This window comes from Centropristis striata, chromosome 6 (assembly GCF_030273125.1).
Source record: "Centropristis striata isolate RG_2023a ecotype Rhode Island chromosome 6, C.striata_1.0, whole genome shotgun sequence".
Classification (NCBI taxonomy): domain Eukaryota; kingdom Metazoa; phylum Chordata; class Actinopteri; order Perciformes; family Serranidae; genus Centropristis; species Centropristis striata.
In genome coordinates this window covers 31819595-31841517 of record NC_081522.1, presented here as the reverse complement: position 1 = coordinate 31841517, position 21923 = coordinate 31819595, and the positions used below count along the sequence as shown (strand labels likewise).

The following is a 21923-nucleotide window of genomic DNA, read 5'->3' as shown; positions in this document are numbered from 1 at the left end:
TACAGGTGAAATGTGTGAGGAAGGTTTCAATTTCAACATTAATTTGAACACTTTAACATCATCTTTTCCTCCTAGTCTCATCTGAACGTTGTGCGTCAAGTAGATTACGTTAGCAGGAACGTGTTTGTCAAGATTTAGCTTAATCAAGAACATTAAGATAACGAGTTTCTATCAACAGCTTGATAAGGATTTTGGTTATTATCAAGAAAACCATGGAAATGGCTAGATATCAGCTTTTAAATTAAACTCTTATGAGCTATTTTTTGTTGTTATCATTATATTTGTCCAAACAAATGTACCTTTAGTTGTACCAGGCATTAAAATGAACAAGAAATTGAAGAAAACAATGGACTTTTTTTTTTTTTTTACCAGAACTTGCATGTGAAACCCATAACCAGGAGTCCATAAACTGTTTTTTTTGTAGCCATTGTAGCCATCCATTTATTTTATTGGTCTTCAATTAAGCACACAGAATGAGAGTTAACATGACAACATTCATCACAAAGCCACAGACGGATAGGTGGAAAAACATGGAAAAGAACAAACAGAACAGACCACATTCATTGAAGCAGCATCATAACACCTCAACAGTCCACTTAATCATACATAATATTGGTTTAAATCTGTAAATATATGAGTTTATTCATGTGCAATAGCATAAATCATATACTTAGGAATATAAGTGAACACTGCAGGCCACTGGGGAGAAAGTAAAAACCCCAGGGCACTTCACATTAAACTGATATTCTTCACACATTATATAAACAAAAAGCCAAACATATTTTGGTTCAGTGGAACAAAAAGTCTGCTTCCACTTGAAAGAATCGACTGGGCAGTGAGCCAGCAAGCTTTACTCCCATCTTTTAATAATTTGTAGTGTTTCCTGCCATTTCATATATATTCTCATTCTAGATTAGTTAGGTTGAGTAAAATATCTCCCCCTCCTTCAATTTTCAGTAGTGTGACTAAATACATTTGCTTATCCTTCCAGTTTAACCAATGCAAAAATACAATATGAATCTCAATACGTGTGTAAATGATCTCAAAAATATATCAGCTACGAGAAGTTTCCCCTATGCTACTGAACGTGACCACATGATATTGCCAACTAAGGCTACAGCAGCTGATTGCCACAGAACAAAAAAAGTCAAAATAAAACTTTCCCCCACAAAATCCTGACAAAGAACTAAAAAAAAAAAAATTCAAATGGAAACTGTATCGGCAAATAAAAGTCAACCAACGGTTGTGATTGGATTCAGATTAAAAGAAATAAACAAAACGCAGGTCAAATATGCAAAACAATGCACATCAATATGAGATATATATCATTTTGTCTTGTTTGTGATTTGCGAGTTTCATTACAACTGTGAAGCTCAGCTCTTGCAGCTCGGAGATAAAGAATCTAAAGCCTAGTTAAAGCTGCTTCCACCGTGTATTCATTAATGCCTGAGAGCAGAGACTATAAAAAAAGCCCATGTGGGTATTATGTGTGTTAGCTCTGTCATATAGTTACAGTATGCTCTCCCTCAGGCTCCCGCTGCTGGACACGTTGGATTGCCGATTCTCAGTTTGGCTCGCTGATGTTCGGTTCCATGTGTGAAAGTCCAACAGAATTTGATTGAGTTTTTCCATCCAGTCCAACCTCTCCTGTTTGGTGTCAGCTGAAAACCAACACCTGAAAAAGAACAACATCCATCAGCATTGGATGAAGCCAGACTGCTATAGGTGCTATTGAGTAATTGTCCTACTGTGGTAAACTTACTGTAAAATCATGGACAAAACAACTAGTGCCTTACCTATTTCTTCCACCAAATTAAGATCACTTCTAGTGGCACTAAGGCTATCAAAATTGCTCCAAAATTACATTTGAATATTTGCTATTAAAAAAAAACACATATGACACGTTCGAACCATTTGAATATATGAGCATGCGCATTATGTCAATAACAGGAGGACGTCTCACAGACGTTTGGGTCTTTTTTTAAATAACTTTGTTATTGACCGCTGCATATAAACGGCAGTTCTAGACCACTGTGTCCAGCTGTGGTCAGCGCAATTATTACAATGTTTTCATTTCATGTTTTTCGCTCATCTGTTTTTTTCTCACTTGTAATGTTTTCATACCGTCAGTTATTTTAATGATATATGTGAATCAGGAATGCGCATGCAAAGGAGTGAGAGAAAGAGAGGAGATACCGGGCGTGTAGGGGCAAAAACTGAAACAGGCCGGTTAGAAATGAAAAGAGGAAAATCACAGAACACAGGATATGTCCAGGACACTGTGTAACTGTAAGCTACACATCTGTCATCTGCACACCTGTGAGCAGCTGTGCTCTATGCAGACATTTCTCGAACTTTATTTTGTAGGCTTAGGACTTCCTGATTGTGATGGATATAAAGCGCCATATACAGGGTTCGTACACTTTAGCAGTGGTCAAATTAAAGCATTTTTCAAGGACAATTTTCAAGCTATTCCAGTATCTTACACCTGTTGTAAATTGCATGTTTTAGATGAGTACTTACATTCTAGATAGATAGATAGACTTTATTTATCCCAAGCTGGGAAATTACAGTGGGTAAGGGGGAGATTTCACTGAACCATACCAACAGCGATGGTATTACACTTTTAGGAACGGTCTTCATTTCAGATAGGCTACTCATTATTTTTTTACATTGAACATGTGATTATCTATAGTCTATAGATGGATATAGTCAGATTGCAAGAGAAATACAGTAAGAATTTCAAGCATTTACAAGCACTTTATCCAAAATCCAAGCATGTTTTAAACCTTTCAAGGACTTCAAGCACCCGTACGAACCCTGCATATAGTCACCCTTACTGATTATTGACTTTTAACGTAGCCTAACCTAAGAAATCTCTCGGCTGCTGGCCAGTCCGATAAGAACGGGTCTCTGTGGGGAGTGTCTGTTGTGAGTTTACGGGGCACGTCAGCCAGAGCTGTAGTGGGTCCGACAACCCTGGTTGCGTCTCACTTTCAGCAGCGAGTGACGCTGTGCAAGTGCAACTCCTGTGACCTGTCCCTGACGCGTCATGCAGTACTCCCACTCGCAAAGCAGTCGCTGATGTGTTTTTTCCTCACAGTCGAATCTTAATTTTCACAATCGAATATCCATTTATATTTGAATTTTGAATATTCGTTGACAGCCCTAAGTCGCAAACAGTATGAAATGTGCTTTAAAGTAGAGTGTAGAGGCTGAGGAAGTCTTTTTATAGTTATTATACAGTTTCAATATGTATTTCTAGACACAACCAAATCACTGATGTCACAGAAGGCGTTTCCCCAGCAACTGTCAAAAGTAAAAACACCCTCTGTTGCATCACTTCTTGGCTGCAGCAAGAAAAGCAACATGCCTTCTACTTACTGTAAACAAAGTGACTATTACATCCAAACCTTGCGTTGTCTTAAGGGCCAAAATTGACCCAACATGATGTTAAACAGCAGGGAAAAAAAACAACCTAGAATATATTTTTTCAAGTTGGAAATTGGTTGAAAGTTTTTTTTATCTTACTGACTGTTGTTTTTACAACTTGTGATAAAATGGGAGAAGATGAGTATTTTGTATGCAAATTTTCTTATTTTACCGTTTATAAGACGATATAACTATAACGCCAAAGAAGTTCAAGTTTGTCATTGTGTCTCTTGAGTTTTTCTGAACTGGTAAGACAGAAAACTCTGATATTCACAAAGTTATTGATGCATGAGAGGATGTTTCTTTATAAAAAAAATAATTTGAGGGTTGTAATTCAATAAAAACCTGCTTTATTTTAAAGATTTAATAACAGGGGGTCATTTTTGACCCTTAGGACAAGGCTAATATGCAGAATTGTAAGACTACACAAGGGTTAAATATGTTTTCATGATAAATGGAGAGTCTTTTTCTATATTAGCCAAAAAATAGTGCCTGAACAGACAGGGATTCTAGGATTCACATATGAAAAAGGTAGAATGATTCAAGTCCATGAACACAGAAAACACAAGAAAAACAAATCTTCCAATCTGTTTTTAAGCTCTCACTTGTAGGAAAGTTTTTGTATTAACACCAATCACTTTTCAGGACGTTTAATCTTTATTCAGTCTTACTTGGTCAATGTGTCCTGCTGCTGTGGGAGGTTGCTCGCTAGCTCAAAGGTGAAAGGTCGAGCACACGAGTCCCTCTTTACAGGCCTGACACACTGGCCGGGGGAGCTGGACAGAGAAATGCTGCCCTCTGCTTCCTGGTAGGTTAAAACACAAAACAGAATTTAAGCTATTATAAGTAACTTGGTGACTTAAGTCTGCAAGTTTGTCTGTTGGTCTGTCCATACCTTAGTTTCTCTGTCGTTGGGGTAGTTCCAGTAGTACATGTTGCATCCAGCCAAAACAAAATATCGGCGCTGCCACACCCCGTATCCACTGCTCAACTCAAACATTGTCTGGGAACACATCCAGAAAAAGAGAAAGAGTACATTTAATGAAACAAAAAGCAGTGAAAATGTAGTTTAAAACAGATTTTTAACATTTAAGGAAAATATCTGTTATAACTGTTGTATGCAGAGTTTAGCAAAGACTGGGGCCATACAGTGGAAATGTGACCTGCTGTGAGTTATTTTTCTTCGATAATAATTGCCATTGACTCTTATTGGCATTTTGCCCGCGGGGCTGTCCACAGCCTTTGCTCTTTCCGAGCAGGGACTGGGTCCGCGCCCGCACTGAAACACCATGCACCATAGATGACAGCAATGTGTGTGACAGGTGTCTGATGCGGGTGGGGCTCAGCACTTGTCCTTTTACACACAGACCTCAGCGGAGTAGAGGAGAGACATCAGGAAGTTGGAGAGTTGATGACGGCTACTCTCATACATTGTTGTGCATGATAGCTTTTCATAAAAACATCAGTATGTTAGCAGACAAAAAAAGGACGTGATCTGAGTCAATATAGCTTATTAGCCAATACCGATCAATTAAAAAAGCCTTAAAAAGTCATTGAATCTAAAGTTTGACAGGACGAAGCTGCTCCTTCTACAACCCAGGCCCTCCACTACACAAAGGGGCCCTTTTATTGAGCTATACAAATGAAATATTAAGATAGACATGTTTACAATGCAGCCAAAGGGTTGTGTAAAATAAGCAACATCACATTCTGACCAGGAAGCCTTGGTGGTGTACATCAGAGTGACTTTCACTTTCCAGACGCAGGTAAATGTTGCCCTCCAGAGGTGAGAGAAAAGGCACCTGCAGTCCAGGGAAGAAGCAGAAGGGAAACACTATTAAACTGGTATAGTGGAAGAATTGTAGCATGAATCAACACACACAGACACAAAAATCAAATCAAATTACGCAAGAATGTAGCAGGGAAATGTTAGAATACACTTCACTATGAATACACATCTAGGATAATTCTACCAGTTATAAATGTTTCTTGCAGCACTTTTAGAGATTGACCCCATGAAAGGATATTCATGCACCACAAACAAATACTATCAAGAACAAAGCAGCTGTTAGTTTGTATGATTGATTCAAATATTTGGTTAGTTTCAGCAGAGGGAAGCAGAGAGAGGTGAAGGGTGAGCAGTGTTGTGAAAAGAGTGAAACCTTTTCCTGAAATTCATCTCCCAACAGCCTTCTGATTTTGCCTTCAAGTTTCATCTGAGTGGAAGAGCAAGACAGAGGGGGGTGGGGGGGGAGCAGAAAAAGGGAGGGGGCAGACACGTTACATCACCAGTGAGCCCACTCATATCCAAAACTTAAACTAAAGGAATAGTAGAAGCACCAAAGAGGTGTATAGTGGTGCCTGTGCTACTAAAAGAAGTGGTGACAGTGGATGTTTCACATGATTTAACATTTACCACAAACAGTACTGAAAAAAAATAATCCACCAAACTGCTTTCATGAGATGTCTTTTATTTACTTGCCAAACTCTCAAAGAGGGCTAGGTAGTGAAGGGACCCCCACTAGATGGCTGTCTTGGCCAATGGTAATTGAGTGTGTTTTCAGCCTTTTGTTGAACAAAGAGAGCCATCTAGTGGGCTCCGTAAATATTCTCTGGGAGAAAATTTTGTACATTTTTAAGTAAAAGCATCAATCTTGTGCACTTTGAGAGCTAAATGTGAGCAAACAACTCACATAACATTTTTCAGTCGGGAAATATCGTGATATAGAATCTTTACTGATATCCCACTGTGTTTTTTAAATTGCTGTCAACATGCTTTCCATTAGGACATGGAGTAGCAAGCTAGTGTAGAAAAATAGCTGGCTAAGGGGGTCCAGGGGCATGCCCCCAGATAATCTAAAGGAGAATAAAGGTTCTTGTAGGTATTATTTAAGGCATCTTATTTTGACAGTCTTCTTGTAAATTCTGTGGAGGATTCTGTTAATACACTATGCTCTTATTTAAAAAAAAAAAAATGCATGTGTCTGTGACAGCCACAGTCGAGGTAACTAATGGGAAATCCTTACACCACTGCGTCAAGAAGCAAGAATGTTGCCAATATCGCAATTTGCATTTCTTTTATCATATGAAAAAATATACAGGTTTTATCGTGAACGATACGATATGAAGACCCCCTACTCAACAATATCATGACAAACAATTACCTTATCCAGAGGGAACTTGCTGTGTCCCAGTGAGGCCAGAGTGATCTTATGGGAGCCCACCAGACAAAAGTTGCTGGAGCGACGAGTGTTAAGAGCAGATGGAGCAGCAGCTGAAGGACAAAGAAGCACATATCAAAAACACTTAAGAAACATGAAATGTTCAGTCAGCAATAAGCATAGCCCTTTTAACCAGTTAATGTCTTTGGGTTAAATAGAACTGCCTTGATATCCAATTTATATTTTATATCTTTGTACACAAAAAGTTTTTTTTTTGGGGGGGGGGGGGGGGGACATTTACAATCTACCAGTCGAGAGTCGATGCTGAGTTAGGTAAAATGGGGGTGGAAGTAGCCTCCTTGTACTTCAACAAATACTAACCAAAATAAAACTCAACTTACATGAGAGACTGTTGCTGGATCTCTGTTGAAAATACAAGAAAAGGTTTGGGTGAGATGTAAAAGCCACAACATGTACTATAATATTTGGGAATGAAAAAAAATCGGATACTCACTGTGATAGTGTTCAGAAGCTTTCTTGGGGTAACCTGAATTTGTAAAGACAAAATAAATATATTAGACTGTCAATGATAAATGCACATCTGGCTCATTATTTTTTGGGATGTTAATCACAAGTTTCATCACGATACAATATTATATTGATCCTTTGGACAACAATACAGAATTTACTGAAATCACAAACCCTGCAACGATACAATTTGTATTTGATTTGAGGCCCTGTGATTGGTTTGGAGCTAAATCAAATGCCCCTTAACACAATCAGTCACAATCTTATCAACTCACAAAAAGCAACTAAAATATGATTTGACAATTTTATTACTGAGCTCTTCCAAGCAAAGAACAGATTAAGTGTGAATTTCAAAATAAAGCAGTTTAAAAGATGATATGCATTGATATTCACTTTGCATCGATTATATTAGATCCCTGAATCGCTATATCGACCCAGATTAGATGTATTGTTACACCCTGATTATTTGGCTCACCGACTTACCCGTGACTTGTTGGTGCTCCGGTCCATGGTGGAGCTATTACCAGAAGTGTGGGACTAGATGGCAAAAAACAAGCACGTTAAAAACACACAAATACATCAGTTCCCAATGTGCGGTGAAACGCAGCTAACAGTCCACCAAGCCATGCATGCTACATCACCCACCAAATAAACCAACGATCCTCCACTACCTCTATTAGCAACCAAGAAAACAAACATCTGGGTCGAAGAACACAGCTCATCAACATGCCAGCTAACATTAGAGGTTATTTCCTCTGCATATCTCAAGAGCCAATCATTTAATCGACTTCACAATTGGTGGGTGCATTGCTGGGGTGCAGTGTCAAATGTGGTGCAGAGGGTGGATCTTTAAGGGAGCTTTCACAACCCAAGTCAGTTTGGTTCGTCCGAATCAGCATGAAATCGATACATTTGGTTTGTTTTGTCTGGTTTGCTTTCACAGTGCAGAAATGTAAGCAGACCAAATAGAAAAAAAATATTTGAATAAGGGCTCATACGAAGGTGGTGAAAAATGTACACACGGAAATAAAGCAATGTGGAACCAAGCCCAAACAGAGTTCCTTTACTTATACCAGCCGTAATCTGCTCTGCTGTTCTGACCAAACTGATTTGGAGAGAAACGCTCAGAACGAGCCGCTGTTGAGGATCCAGGTGGTCAACAATAAGTTGATCCATCATTTACCACTACCTGCTATTTTGAGCAATATATGGATCATTTGTCAATGACAAATTAGCTTTAGCTCAGTGGTAGCCTACAGAGTTTGATGAAATCAGACTAAAGTTTGGGTTGTGAAATCGCCCTAACAATGAACTTTAAGTTGTGGAATTAAACTTTTGAACCATACATAGTCTCCCATGATGTGGGTCCAGACTAATCCATCTGTATGACCATGCCCATTGGTTTTCAGATCAAATTACCAACATTTTGAATTGCATCCAAACTTTTCTTTTTCCTGCTACTAAACATAGAAATTTTGAGCAATCAACACCAAATTTGGTACAGAACATTTCTGGAATGCAGCAGGAAGCACTCCCATGGGCCAAGCGATCCACCCGCTCTGAACTGGCATGTGCTACAAGCAGGGATGGCCGTTGAAAATCTTCCAAGCAGCATTACTGTGAGCACAGAACAGTCACACCCTGAACAGCCACTGCATGTGAAGGAAAAAACTTGTACTGCAACCTGTCATCCAAACCCCTTTGCTATTTTATTTAAATTAATATTCTAATGAATATGTAAAGACTGCCATATGTAAAGATTGTCAAATGTTTTGTCTCACCAGGCTGTAGACCTCCACGTCAATCTCGAAGGATGCACGGATATCCTTCCTGAGAGACAAAACAGTGTTAAAGCAAATGGTTTTATGCGTTTGTGAAAAACCGGATGCTGTAAGTTCAGGAAAAGAAAGTAAGTAAGATGTATATGCGGCAAATTTGCATTAGGAGAAGTCCACAGGATTTATCAGATGAAGTAACCATAAATGGGCTTACAGAGTGACAGAAGTAGGGAAGGAGATGGTGTCTCCATTCTGAGCATCAGCAGCAGTGGCCAGCGGGGGTGGCGACGATGTTGCAGGGCCCATAGCGGATCAGGATGAAAAAGTAGTGACTTGGCCGACCTGTTACATAAATAACTTGTTCTCGTTTCCAGATGGATGTCAACTACTATCTTTATGTTAATTAAACCTCTATTTTTATCTATACTTTAAATTGAAATCATTCAAATGCATCATAATAAAATCACAGTAAAATATGAAGGAATAACAAATTAAACCAATATTTTTTTAAACTGTTGAATTGCTACCTGTGCGGTTGTGTGAGGAGCAGACAAACTCCACCTTGAGAGGCAGCTGGATGTTTGTGATGCTCACAGTGCCTCTACAGGCCTGCTGGGAAACACAATCCCTGTCCTCTCCTGACTCCAAGTTCCTCTCCTCCCTCAGTCTGGCCACCTCTGCCAGCAGGGCAGAACGTTTCTCGCCTGAAATAGAGAGGTAAATCACAAGAATAGTGAGAGAGACGAACAGAAAGAGAGGCAGACAGACAGACAGACAGACAAAGACAGAGAGATAGACAGAGAGACAGACAGACAGAGAGGGACAGACAGACAGAGAGACAGACAGACACACACACACAGACAGAGAGAGAGACACACACAGACAGATGGACAGAGAGACAGACAGAGAGAGAGACAGACAGACAGAGAAAGAGAGAGAGACACACAGACAGATGGACAAAAAGGACAAACTTGTGTATGCGTCTTTTTTTATAAATACATTGTTATTCTGTTAATGTTATTTTATCGACTAAATGTAAAAGGAAGCTTCCCATGCATGTGTACATGAAGATGGGACCACTGAAGGAAAAATATGGTTGTGTACATACAGGAGACCAACAGGAGTTTTTCAGCTTCAGCCTCCTCCAGGGAACCTCGTCCATGCTCCTCATCAGTACAGCAGCTCAGAGCCTGCAGGGTCTGGTTGATCACAGTCTGCAGCTTCCCCGCTTCTTCATTAAGAGCCTGGACAAACAGGAAAATAAAATAAAATGGGTTACTCAACTGTACTGGAGTTACAGGGGACATATTATAAAAAAACAACACTTTTTTCATAATTTGCATGTATATATTTGGGTATCTTGAGTGGCTCCCAACCCACAAACTATGAAGCAAGACAACCAAGACATTTTTATGGCCTGCATAGATAAGAAAACATGAGATTTAACAAGCCAGGCGGAATTAGCTCCACTTAGTGTTCCACCTTGAACCAGAAATGGCCATTCTAGATTGGTCACAAAAGCTGGGAACTCTAAGTCTTTGGAAAACTTTATGGATGCAGTGTAGGATGGTAATCCCAAAGAAAATCATTCTTGAGGTCTGGAACAAATAAATACCTCCCTGCTTAGGATATTGGTTCATAGAGTTTTCTAGTTCTTTATGGGAAAAAGTTGATATGAGATTTCAGGGGAAAGCCATGAGGTATAAACGGATATGGCAACCTTTTCTTGACTACACAAACATGACTGCTCATTGACTTTTATTTTCAGTTAAACATTTGTCTCAGTATATTTCTGAGAGCAATGTAATTGTATAGGTGAATGGCTGTAGAAAACCTGTGTAGTTTTTTTGTAGGGTTTTGTTATTCTTTAAGCCTTTTGCAAGTGCAGACCAGATTTTACTGTGTGTTGTATCCCCAATGATATGAAGTGACAGTTTCTCTATTTAAGCTTCCAGGGCCCAATAGTAATGGTTGAAATCAGGACATCCTAACAGACAGCATAAGAAAATTGTGTTTGAGCATTAAAGTATGTTAACATGTTCTCTTAAAAACCCCCAAGTAAAAAAGTATGCATATTAATAATGAGAATTATATATCCACTAGAATTCAATCAACAGTTAAATGGTTAGTCTGGTAGAAAACAGAGCTACACACCATGATTTTCTCCTTGGTGTTGACAGAGGGTTGAGGTTGGGACTTCTCTGGAGCTTTTCTCTGAACCCCAGGAGTGACACTCTGAATGGTGGGCTGCTTACTCTGTCTTTGTGTGCGGTAAGCATCAATACTGAAAATCCCAGAAAAAAAACGAACAAAATAAAATTACATATATCGAGTTGTCTCCCAGGTATCCTGAAAAAACATATCGTCCAAGCCTTACAACATTGGCCTTTTATTTTCATAATTGTGCCAAAACAGTGTTAAGGACACAGAATTCAATCTGGGTTTATTCCAAACACAATCTGTACGAATGGCTGTGCTGTTATTACCTGTATAGAGGAGCAGATTCAGCGATAGGGGTGGTAATCTCCTCTGGAGTCAAGAGCAGAGAGGGAGGATTGGACTCCTGGCTCGCTGCGAGTCGCTGTTGGTGGAATATGGACCTTAAATATTTTCTCTGGTTTGTGAATTTACCCAAAAAAGCTCTCCTGATGAAGTCACATATCAATAGCCCAAGGTGATGAATTTAACTTACCAGGGGAGTGACCACAGCCTCCACAGACTTGCTGAGAGGAGAGAGGATACCACTCGGAGGAAAACTCAGCAGCTCATCTCTGCTGCTATCAAGCTTCTTGCTCTCATTGCACTCCTCTTCTTTGGACTCCCCCTCTTCTTCACTTTTCTCCTTCTCCGACTCAGTGTCCAGCTTATCTTTGTCTCCAGAGCAAACGCCAATGCCACTGTCGTGGTCCTCTTCATCATCCACTCCATCCTGAATCCTTCCAGCGTATTCCAGTACCTCCTCGAACATCTGGTCTATTATTTCAGCAGTGTTGGTCTCATCGTGAGAGCTCACTTCAGTATCTGTGAGAAGAAACATTCACAAAGAGATCAAGGCACTTTCTGAAACAAATAAAGACGAACGTTTCAACAGTCAAGTAAGTGTCACAATGAGGAAAACCCAACACTTGGGCCTCATCCATCTTGTTTCAGGTTCATTCCAAGCCACATTAAGTACCTTTCCATCTAGTGAGCCGCTATGGGTGTGGCCTATTTATTCTCTCAAGTGCAATACTTAACTGTTGGCTTGTCGCCCCTTATTGGTCTCTCTACATAATGCTTGTGTCAAGATAAATCCCAAAACATGTATGCTGAAACATTATAGATTTGCAAAGATGAACAGAAATGTTTGTTTAATTTGAAGTAAAAACACAAACAGCCAAAAGACGTGTTTCCACTGAGTACTTTTTCCGAAAGAGTGAGTGTTTTGGCTACAGCCACTGGTTAGTTCCCCTCTGCCTCTGTTCCCATACAGGTACTTTTGTAGCGGCTAGCCAACGAGTTTGAATGTGACAACAGATCGACGCTGCAAGCAGTGTTACCTACTTGGCGACTGTCACTATAGCGACTATTCAGACCCCTCTAGTGACTCCCTTTCAAAAAAAGCCACTAGCGACAAATCTATGACTTTCTGGTGTTATTGGAAACTTGTTCCTACTCTTCTTAAGGAGTACCAGGTGTCGTCCCAAAGCACTCACAAGTGGCCCAGTCCTCCTGCAGCGGTCTCTCCCAGCTGCAGTCAGAGCAGGAGATGTTAACCCCTCAGTGTCCAGTTTGCACCAGTCTGCAAATGAATTATGTATGCGCGAAGTTGCCGGCTCAACGGTATCCAATCAGCGTCGACTAGTTAGTAGCGGCTCAGAAAGTACCTACCCAAGGCAGGTGCTTTCTGAGCCGCTAACCGGTGAAGTTGGGCGGATCCTCTCTTCCAAACCACACCCATAGCAGCTCACTTGAGGGAAAAGTACCTAATGGAAACGCGCCTATACAAACTTCTCCGAACATCTGTACGTTTGCTTGTGTGTGGTGTGGAGAAGCATGTTCAAACCTTTAATCACCCCTTGATTTAAAAAACACACTTCTCTTATAAAAGCCCAAGATACGCAGTCCACCAGTGGTCAGTGATTTCCATCCTACCAACAAACTTTTCACCCGTGTGCTCCACCTGTCCAAACGTGCACTGAGGAGCTTGCACCTAGACCTTCTTAGCGTTCTCACCTGACATACTTGCACCTTCCCTGGACTCCGTGGAGGTATTGGCCTCGGACAGGGTTGAGTCATTGATTAGCTCGGGCTCCAGGATAAAGGTGACTTTCTTTGAGCATTCTCCTCCCTTTGCCTTGTTAGTTTCTTCAGTAATTCCATCAACAACTCCCTGCCCTGGATCTACTGCATCCTGCTCCACTTCTACCGTCTCCAAAAGCTCATCTGACACCTGGACCTCTGTCAAAATCTGAGCTCCATCATTTCCATCAATATCTAATAATTCAGCCTGACTTTCCACCTTAGGTTCTGCTACATCAATATTTCTTTCAAGAGCAACATTTTCGGAAGGAGATGCCTCTGTTGGTTTATCTCCATTGTCTGAATCTAGATCCACGTCTATTTGTTTTACATCGACTGTCTGGATCTCCTTTGATTGTTGACATATGTCATCCCCATGAGTACATCCTCCTGTGTCTTTCTGGTCTTGTTTTATTGTGAAAATAACACAATCTTCTGAAACTGCTCCATTATAGATTCCTTCACAGGACTCCAAGTTCCCTTTGTCTCCGTTGATATTTGATTGGTCTTTCACAGTGTCATTTAAACTGCTTTCTGACTCATCCTCCTTACATCTAGGTGTCTCATCCTGCATTTCAGAGGAGATAGCAATCTCAGCATGGACATTATTCAATAAACACTGGCCACCCTGGATGTCAGAGGGTTCACTGTGATCGGCAACACTGTGTCTTTTCTCTTTTCCCAGACTGGATGAATTCAGTTCACCATCCTCCTGTTCTTCAGCTGGGATGGACTCTTCCTTCTTGCAAACCTCGTCTTTGGGGTAACGCCACAACCTTAACTCCTCATCTGTTGACGGCTCAATATCCTCTTCGCTGCATGAAGGACCTTCAATGTCTTTGCATGAAAACACTGCAGACGCACCCTGTTCAGTCACCGTGGAAACACTAACCGTTTCCGTCACGTTTGACTCCTCTACGTGAGTTGATTCTAGCAGGCTTTGCTTCTCGCCTGTAGGCCACTCGGACACATTCTGGTCCTCCACGTAATGCGCTTTGGGGAAACCCTCCTCCTCGCTAAAGGACAACTTTAATACAGTACGGGTCTGTGGTTGCTGGGTTCCTCGCTGCTTTTCTTCATTTGCGGCTGAGGCCTCATGCTCTTTCTCCTCCCCAACTTCATCCCCTCTACGAGTATTTTGCTCCTTCCATATCATCTGCCCCTTATTAGAGTTTTCAGGCTCTACAGAGTCTTCAGAGTCTCTGGTTGCCCTTTCACCTGTTGAAAAAGTTGTCTCACATCTTAACACTAGGCTACCCAAGTTTCATACTTTATATACATTCGAGCAGATATTGAAATCTCATATCTATCTATTTATATAAAGGGTGTTGAAAGCTATTTAAAATCCTCTAAATTACTTGTATTAGGATTAAAAAAACAACAAGAAAATGAAAATAACACTTTGGCAATGTAACACTGGTATTAGAGAGAATGCAAAGACTGAGGGAATTGCAAATTACTTTGAACTGCTATCTGCCTCTTCATAAGGTCCAATCCAAAAAAGATATTGCACCAATTATATCACAGTGCTATTTGCCTACTTTTTTTTTTTTTTTTTTTTTTAACACAGGATTGCTATTAACTCCCAGTCTGACGTGTACTTTTTTTAATGCTGCTTTTTGGCCAGATCTCTCTTGTAAAAGAGATTTTTTATCTCAATGAGGCTTTTACCTGGTGTAATAAAGGATATATATACACTTGGTGGGTGCTGGGCTTGTGCTGCTTTTTTAATAGATCGGACTCTGCTCATTTAACGGCAAAGATACAGTAAGTGTGTCTTCAGAGATAAGAGAGACGCAGTGCGTATTTACACACAAGGCACAACAGCGGGTCTAAATTGATTTAAATCTTCTTGCTCAAATAATTGATAACCAGAGGTACTACCCTGGGATATCATTTGAATATAGAAATTTGATAGACAAATACTATTTATTTATTATAGGTGGGGAAAAAAATTGATACAGCATAGTATCGTGATATTTTGCGTGGCAATATTATGTCCATTCATGGCCTCCAAGTATCAATATTTATTCTTACCTGTCCCATCCATAGATTGTTTCTCCACACCTGATTTAGGAGCTTCAGTGAAGCTGCCATCTTTCATCTCAGCATCACCATCGATCTGCTCAAAGCACCAGGAAACACAAATGTTACCTCACGTTACCCCACTCTAATAAATCTGACCCATTCCTTAAAGGTTCGTGACGTGTGAAGTGAAAGGATAATATCTTGTCAGAGTGCCAATTTCTCCAAAAACAAACCAGAGTGAAACAGGTGCACTAAGAAGTGAACTTCTAAAAAAATAATTAAAAAATACATGCATTATACTTCTATGCTGAAATTTACTTTCTTCTGTTATCCAACATAACTGTGTATACTTCCCAAATCAATACTGCCCATTCTGTTGGCTCCAAGTATTGACTTACAGTTGCAAGAAAAAGTATGTGAACCCTTTTAAATAACCTAGTTTTCTGTCCAGAGTATAGACCAAAAACAACGTGCTTATCCTAATACCACACAAACAATTACAATATTTCATGTCTTTATTGAATATATCCATGAAATATTTATAATGCTGCTTTGGGACTTAGATGCTGATCAGATTTCATTTTATGACAAAACAATGCAGAAAACAGGGTCATTTCAAAGGGTTCACATACTTTTTCTTGCAACTGTATGTCGACACACAAAAGTGAGTAGAAAGAAAAGGGTTATTTGGTCACAGACTCACATCCGAGGGAGGCCAATTGGCTCTCTCTATAGATCTAGGAGGCCAGGGAGATGAGGGGCCAGGTGGGGTCCATCTCTGCTAATGTTTACATAAACTGGTGTGTAAATAAAATCTCAAACTGGGGAAATGGATCACTAAACATCAAAAGCAGAACATTATGATAGGTCATTGGTCCATGGAGTATGTTACTGTTATTATAATACATGTCAGCCAAAGGGGACAGGCATATTCATGATATGGCATCACTTAATGACAATTCAAATATGAAACAGTATGGCATTCAAACACTATATAGACATTTGTCATCAATCAGCATTGGAAAAATGCTGGAAACAGACTATGAGCAAGTTTTGTTCTTGTCTCTGTTTTCTATGAGTCAAATCAACCATATATACGCTACAATAGGGCTGGGCGAGATATCGATATATAAAAAATATATCGATATATTTTTAAATGTGATATGGAATTAGACCATATCACATAAATCGATATACCGGTAGTTCAATTTTTTTTTTCTTTCTTATGTATAAATGCTGCCCTTACTAGGGTTTGTCATATTTAGTTCTTTTGTAATGTTCGTTATTCTTTTCTCATATAAATATATTTATTTCAGAAAATGATTGGCCCATTTTATTTCATAGGCTACTTTTATTTAAGATTTTTATTTTATTTAAATGTGCACTTTATGGAGCTTTGATATGAAAAAAAAAATGGTACTCCTGTTGTTATACAGTATTTATGTTCACTTTCAATAAAACTACTTGTGACATGTCATATTAGGCTTTGACTGAACATTTGCTCTCACTTTGCGATAAAAATATCGGGATATACATTGTATATCGATATTCAGCCTAAATATATCAGGATATGACTTTTGGTCCATATCGCCCAGCCCTAATGTAGGCACATAACGCAACTAAAACATTCTGGAGTGTTTGAAAGGCAAAATATCATGATCACAAACCCACCTGAGATAAGGAGGGATCAGAGCTGCTCCTTTTCAGCCAAGCATTCTCACTGATTGGTTGGAACTGAAACTTCTTCAACTCCTGTTCCCGTTCCTAAGCATTGAAACCATGTCAGAGTAAACTACAGCAGTGGGGGACTTAATAACTTAATTTGAGTACAAACAGTACAATTAATATAATTAAAGTTACTGCAGCTAGACACCATTAATTCAATCATTTCTATGTGTAAATGATTTACAGGTACATCTCAATACATTAGAATATGATGGAAGTAGTTCAAGTCAAATAGCTCCAACCAAGTATTGAGTCATATAGATGGACATACTGTTCAGAGGCCAACATTTCCATATTAAACACACTTTTTAAAACTGGTCTTTTTTAATATACTTTTTTTTTTTGAGAAACTGAATTTTAGGTCATCAAATGTAGGCCATTACCATTATAATTAGAAGACATTAAATACATTAAGACATTAAATGTTTCATTCTGTGTGTAATGGATCTATATAATGTCTTATTTCCACTTTTTGAATTGAATTACAGACATAAATAAACTTTCTATGATATTCTAATTTGTTGAGATGCACCTATATGTCACCAGAGAAAAGAGAACTTGAGTGTTGGAATAGTGTTGATCCAAGTAATTTACGTATTGCTAATACATTTGGGTTAAAAAAAAGCCCATGAACCAACCTGGCGCATGCGAGAAACCTGCTTGGAGCTCGCTGCTGGAGTGTCATTGAGTTTCTGCTGAATGGCAGACACAAAGTTGGAGCGGGTCCGTGGAGAGGGGTTAATGAGGCCCGGTGTAGGGGTGGGGCCAGCCTGGAATGCTGGCACCTTAAAACGCTCCACCAGCTGATGAAATTCTCCTTCGCCTGGACAAAAAATGTTTATAGAGATTCACTTTAAAGCATAAATAGAAATTTGGTCAAATTGATGTCTAAAAACTGGTAGCATCATCCTATTTTACCTGAGAAAATATCACAATTATAAAAAAAAATTTCATGTAAAGCTTAAGCAACAGGCTAAAAGTATGGTTCTCTCATTTTTTTTTGTTACAGATTTGCAAATTTTTTCAACCATCTTTGCCAATTGACTCTTGCCAGCTGCAGCATTGATATAACATGCAAAAAATGTCTACCTGCCCAGGAACAACAGATATAAATTAGTAATACAAGCTAACTCTGGTGCAATTATTTTTTAAATTGTGCACCGTGCCTGCAAAAATAAACAATAAAATAAATACATCACAGGGGAAAAGATACTTTTAAAATTGGAGCTTGCTGGCTGTGTGCAGACTTAGGGTTAAAAGTGAACAACTAATTTATAAAAGATGTTTTACAATAAAGAATGAATGGAAATAAACCATGTGCTTTTGGCTGCTACCTGCTGGTATATATATATATATATATATATATATATATATATATATATATATATACACACATACACACACACAATATAAACTATATTCACTACATTAACATAATAAAAACATGTAGTCCTTTGGCTTTTTCAGTGCAATAGCGCTGGCTGCATGTGATGGGACAATGCATTGTGCATGTCATTTTACTGAATTCTATTTAATGGGATGCTGGCCAATTATGTCTAACTGTGATAAAGTTTAGTCTCACAGGTTTGTGAATGTGTGTATTAATTTGCATCCTCACCAAGGAGATGCTCTCTTAAACCCTTTTCATAGATGATGGCAGATGGGCTGTCAGCCCCGGGGTCCGACAGACACCGCTGGGCCAGAGGAGCTCCCCCTAGAACAACAACACTTTCAGTATTGATCTAACAACAATAAAATCACAGTGTAACTTAGGAAGGGGGAAAAAGCAAAAATAAGGAATTATGCATTTTCACTGAGATTAAACAATGTACAACTTAGTTTAGTGCCACAAAAACACACAATATGAAGAATATATTGACTCTGATAAGTCAAATTGGCAGTGGAATCAGTTTAGAGCGCCTGTATGAGTTTAATCAAAAAAAAAAATGAAATCAATGCAATATATTCTTGTATCAGTATTTTGTCCCATCCCTACTGCTGACCTTGTGCTACCGTGACAGGTCACCATCTTGAGCAGGACCGTCAAAACAGCCAAAAATACACTACAAAAATCAAAAATCAATGTACAACTTTGTACACATGTACATGTAAATTTACAAGGTCCACCTAGCTAAAACAAATACAGTTTAACAGTGCTGCAATAAATCCTACCTTGATAAAAGGCTTTTGTTGAATCGTTTTAAAAAAGGTGTTGAAATTTCCACTCCTATTTATTACATATTTTTAATGTGGCATTTGTTTCCGAGTAGACACACAATAAACCCTGCAATGTCCTCAAAAAATGTATGGCAAAATTTACAAACTAAAATTAAGATCTACACACCAATCTGAGGTTCTGCATTGTATCTGTAATGTGCCGCTTCCCAAGGAGAATAGCTCCATCCTAGTGGAGGTTAATGTGGAAATGTTTCCCCCTAGTTATATTTGAATGACTATTATTGCTTTTGTTAGGTTGGATGTGATCTATGCAACAGACTATCAATAGAAGAGCAGCTGATAGTCGTCAATATTTTATTTCAGCTGTGTAATGAGGGCAGGGATGTTGACCTTTTGGGGTACTTGGATTAGCAATTCAGGGTACAATCACTGCGAGTCAACTGCATCTGAATTTAGTTCAATGTGCATATTTTATGTATAACTGAATGACAATAAAGTCTGTCTAAGTCCAAGTCTAAGAGGCATTTCTAATATTTTGTCAACCCTCATTGATAAAAATTTGCAGAACAAAATATTAGCATATCTGCTTTAACAGCAAAAGTGGGGTTACCCTCTCGTCTCTGAGTGAATTGCTGGACTCGGGAACGGACTGAAGGAACCATCGGGGTGTCTGGCTTCATCTCTAGCTCAGCAAGGCGACCAGAAGAGGATGCTTGAGGACTACAGTTCTCTTGACCAGCTGCCTCCAGACGTCGCCGCTTCTGGCCATCATTTACAGCTGAGACATCAAAAGCAAAAGACATAAATGTACATATCTACATATACGGCTGAAAATGATGAAAGTATACCAAGAAACCTTTGCTTTATTGTTAATACAGGCACAAACAAACCTGAAGGTGATAGGACATTGTCTTCAGAGTCCGACAGAGGTGTTCTCTGTCTTTTCAGGTTGACATTGCCAACATTTTCCTCGTCAGCTTCCATAATGAGCTGCAAACAGTTGCATTCAAGACTGGATAAGTATTGGTGCCAGCTATTATTGAACGGAAACATTTAAGCACAACAACATTTGTACAAACAAGAGCAATGGTGGAAGAAGTATTCAGATCCCTTACTTAAGTAAAAGTACACTGTGAAATGACTCCACTACAAGTAAAAGTCCTGAATTCAAAACTCACTGAAGTAAAAGTACAAAAGCATCAGCATCATGTGTAATGTACTTAAAGTATCAAAAGCAAAAGTACTCATTATGCAGAATGGACTTTTTATGCTAAATGTATTGTTGGATTATTTCTAGAGATGCATTTATGTAAGCAGTGTTTTAATTTTGTAAAAATGGGGCTCATTTTAACTACCTAATATAGTGTCTAATCACTTTAAATGTATCATGGTTTTTTTATGTTAAATCTCGACCTGAAAAGTAACTAAAGCTGTCAGCTAAATGTAGTGGAGTAAAAATATTTACCTCAAAATATAATGAAGCCAATAAAATAAAAGTTACATAAAATGGACATACTCAAGTAAAGTACTAGTACCTCAAAATTGTACTTAAGTACAGTACTTGACTAAATGTACTTAGTTACTTTCCACCACTGAACAAGAGTCATACAATACTATGGTAGTTTATGTAACTTAGCAGCTACTTCTCTATCAAACATACTGATCACTATTAATCAAATTTCACCCTTAGAGTTGAATATACAGACAAGATAAAAAAGGATCTTCTTAACCGTAAATGTCATGCAAGTAAAACATGATGGGCATAAAGAAAATAAAGAGTTAAATTATTTGGCTAAAGTTACTAAAGCTAGTTTCCAGGAGTTTTTACAGAAGGAGGAAACCCTTATATTGTAATAAAAAACGCTTTAGCATTACCCTTAGATAAAAGGAAACGTGACAACGCCCCGGTGTGTAAGTAAGTTTCGGCTGAAGTGATTTAAAAAAAAATTAAACTGCAAGTTAAGCTCGTGAAATAATGTTACAAAGCCTTATATTGGTAACACTGCAATGCGACAAAGCTGTATTCGTTAAATGTAATTAGCTACTGTTCTATAATTGAGCTTGGCGAACAGTTAAACAATATCTTGTTAACATACATTAGCAACGCTGTCTTCTGAGTTAACTCTCTCTACAGGTTGACCAGAGTCACGTGAGCCTAGCGTTAGCTCCAAACTGCAAGCTAACTTTAGCAACAATCGGTTTTGCGTCCTAAGAGTTAGCAGAGTAAAGTATACAGCCGAGCAAGTCGTAAACGTGAGTTGTCTTACCTGAAAACAACGCTGTTACGTTGTGAAATCAAACTACAGTCTGTATAACCAACTGCCAACTGACAGAGAGAAAGAAACAACCTTCTTGTTGTTTTATGCTTTCAGCACCTCCTCCAACTTTGAATTTCAGCGGGTCTTCTGTTCTGACGTTAGCTGAGCATACAACTGGAGTACCGTAAATACTCCCACAGTGCGCAGGTCTAGTAGAGGAACAGGTTTTGATTTGCTCATGTTCAGCAGAATAATTTAATCTGATTCGACGTTCGTATTGTGATTTAGACTGTTTATTAAAGATGTTTATCTTTAAATACAATTTATGGTTTGTCCCTGTTCAATACAAGCTCAATGTGAGATGGTTTTACCGTAGTGAAGTGAGTAAACACGCAAAACAAGATTCCACTACATCATCCCAGTGGTATTGTTGTGAAGAGCTTTGACCCAAATAGCTATCAAGGTATGGTGCATGGGGTGTGACACAAGCCTTAAACATTTGCAATAAATAATATGATGTTGTACATTATATGGAGTCTATTTAATACATATAT

At 38.8% G+C, this 21923-nt stretch overlaps 1 protein-coding gene across 1 annotated transcript; it reads right to left on the bottom strand.

Moving 5' to 3' along the window:
* Positions 1 to 412: 412 nt before the first annotated feature.
* Positions 413 to 21531, bottom strand: anln2 (anillin, actin binding protein 2). Its single transcript, XM_059335841.1, is given in 24 exon segments — positions 413 to 1675; positions 4104 to 4237; positions 4328 to 4435; positions 5148 to 5234; positions 6597 to 6706; positions 6995 to 7016; positions 7108 to 7140; positions 7605 to 7658; positions 8903 to 8951; positions 9114 to 9178; positions 9180 to 9241; positions 9427 to 9603; positions 10008 to 10143; positions 11054 to 11183; positions 11386 to 11480; positions 11592 to 11920; positions 15218 to 15302; positions 15912 to 15986; positions 16880 to 16972; positions 17572 to 17756; positions 18552 to 18647; positions 19722 to 19889; positions 20002 to 20101; positions 21379 to 21531. Coding segments are annotated over 23 exon segments (2553 nt in total). The 5' UTR covers positions 20096 to 20101; positions 21379 to 21531; the 3' UTR covers positions 413 to 1509.
* Positions 21532 to 21923: the final 392 nt, after the last annotated feature.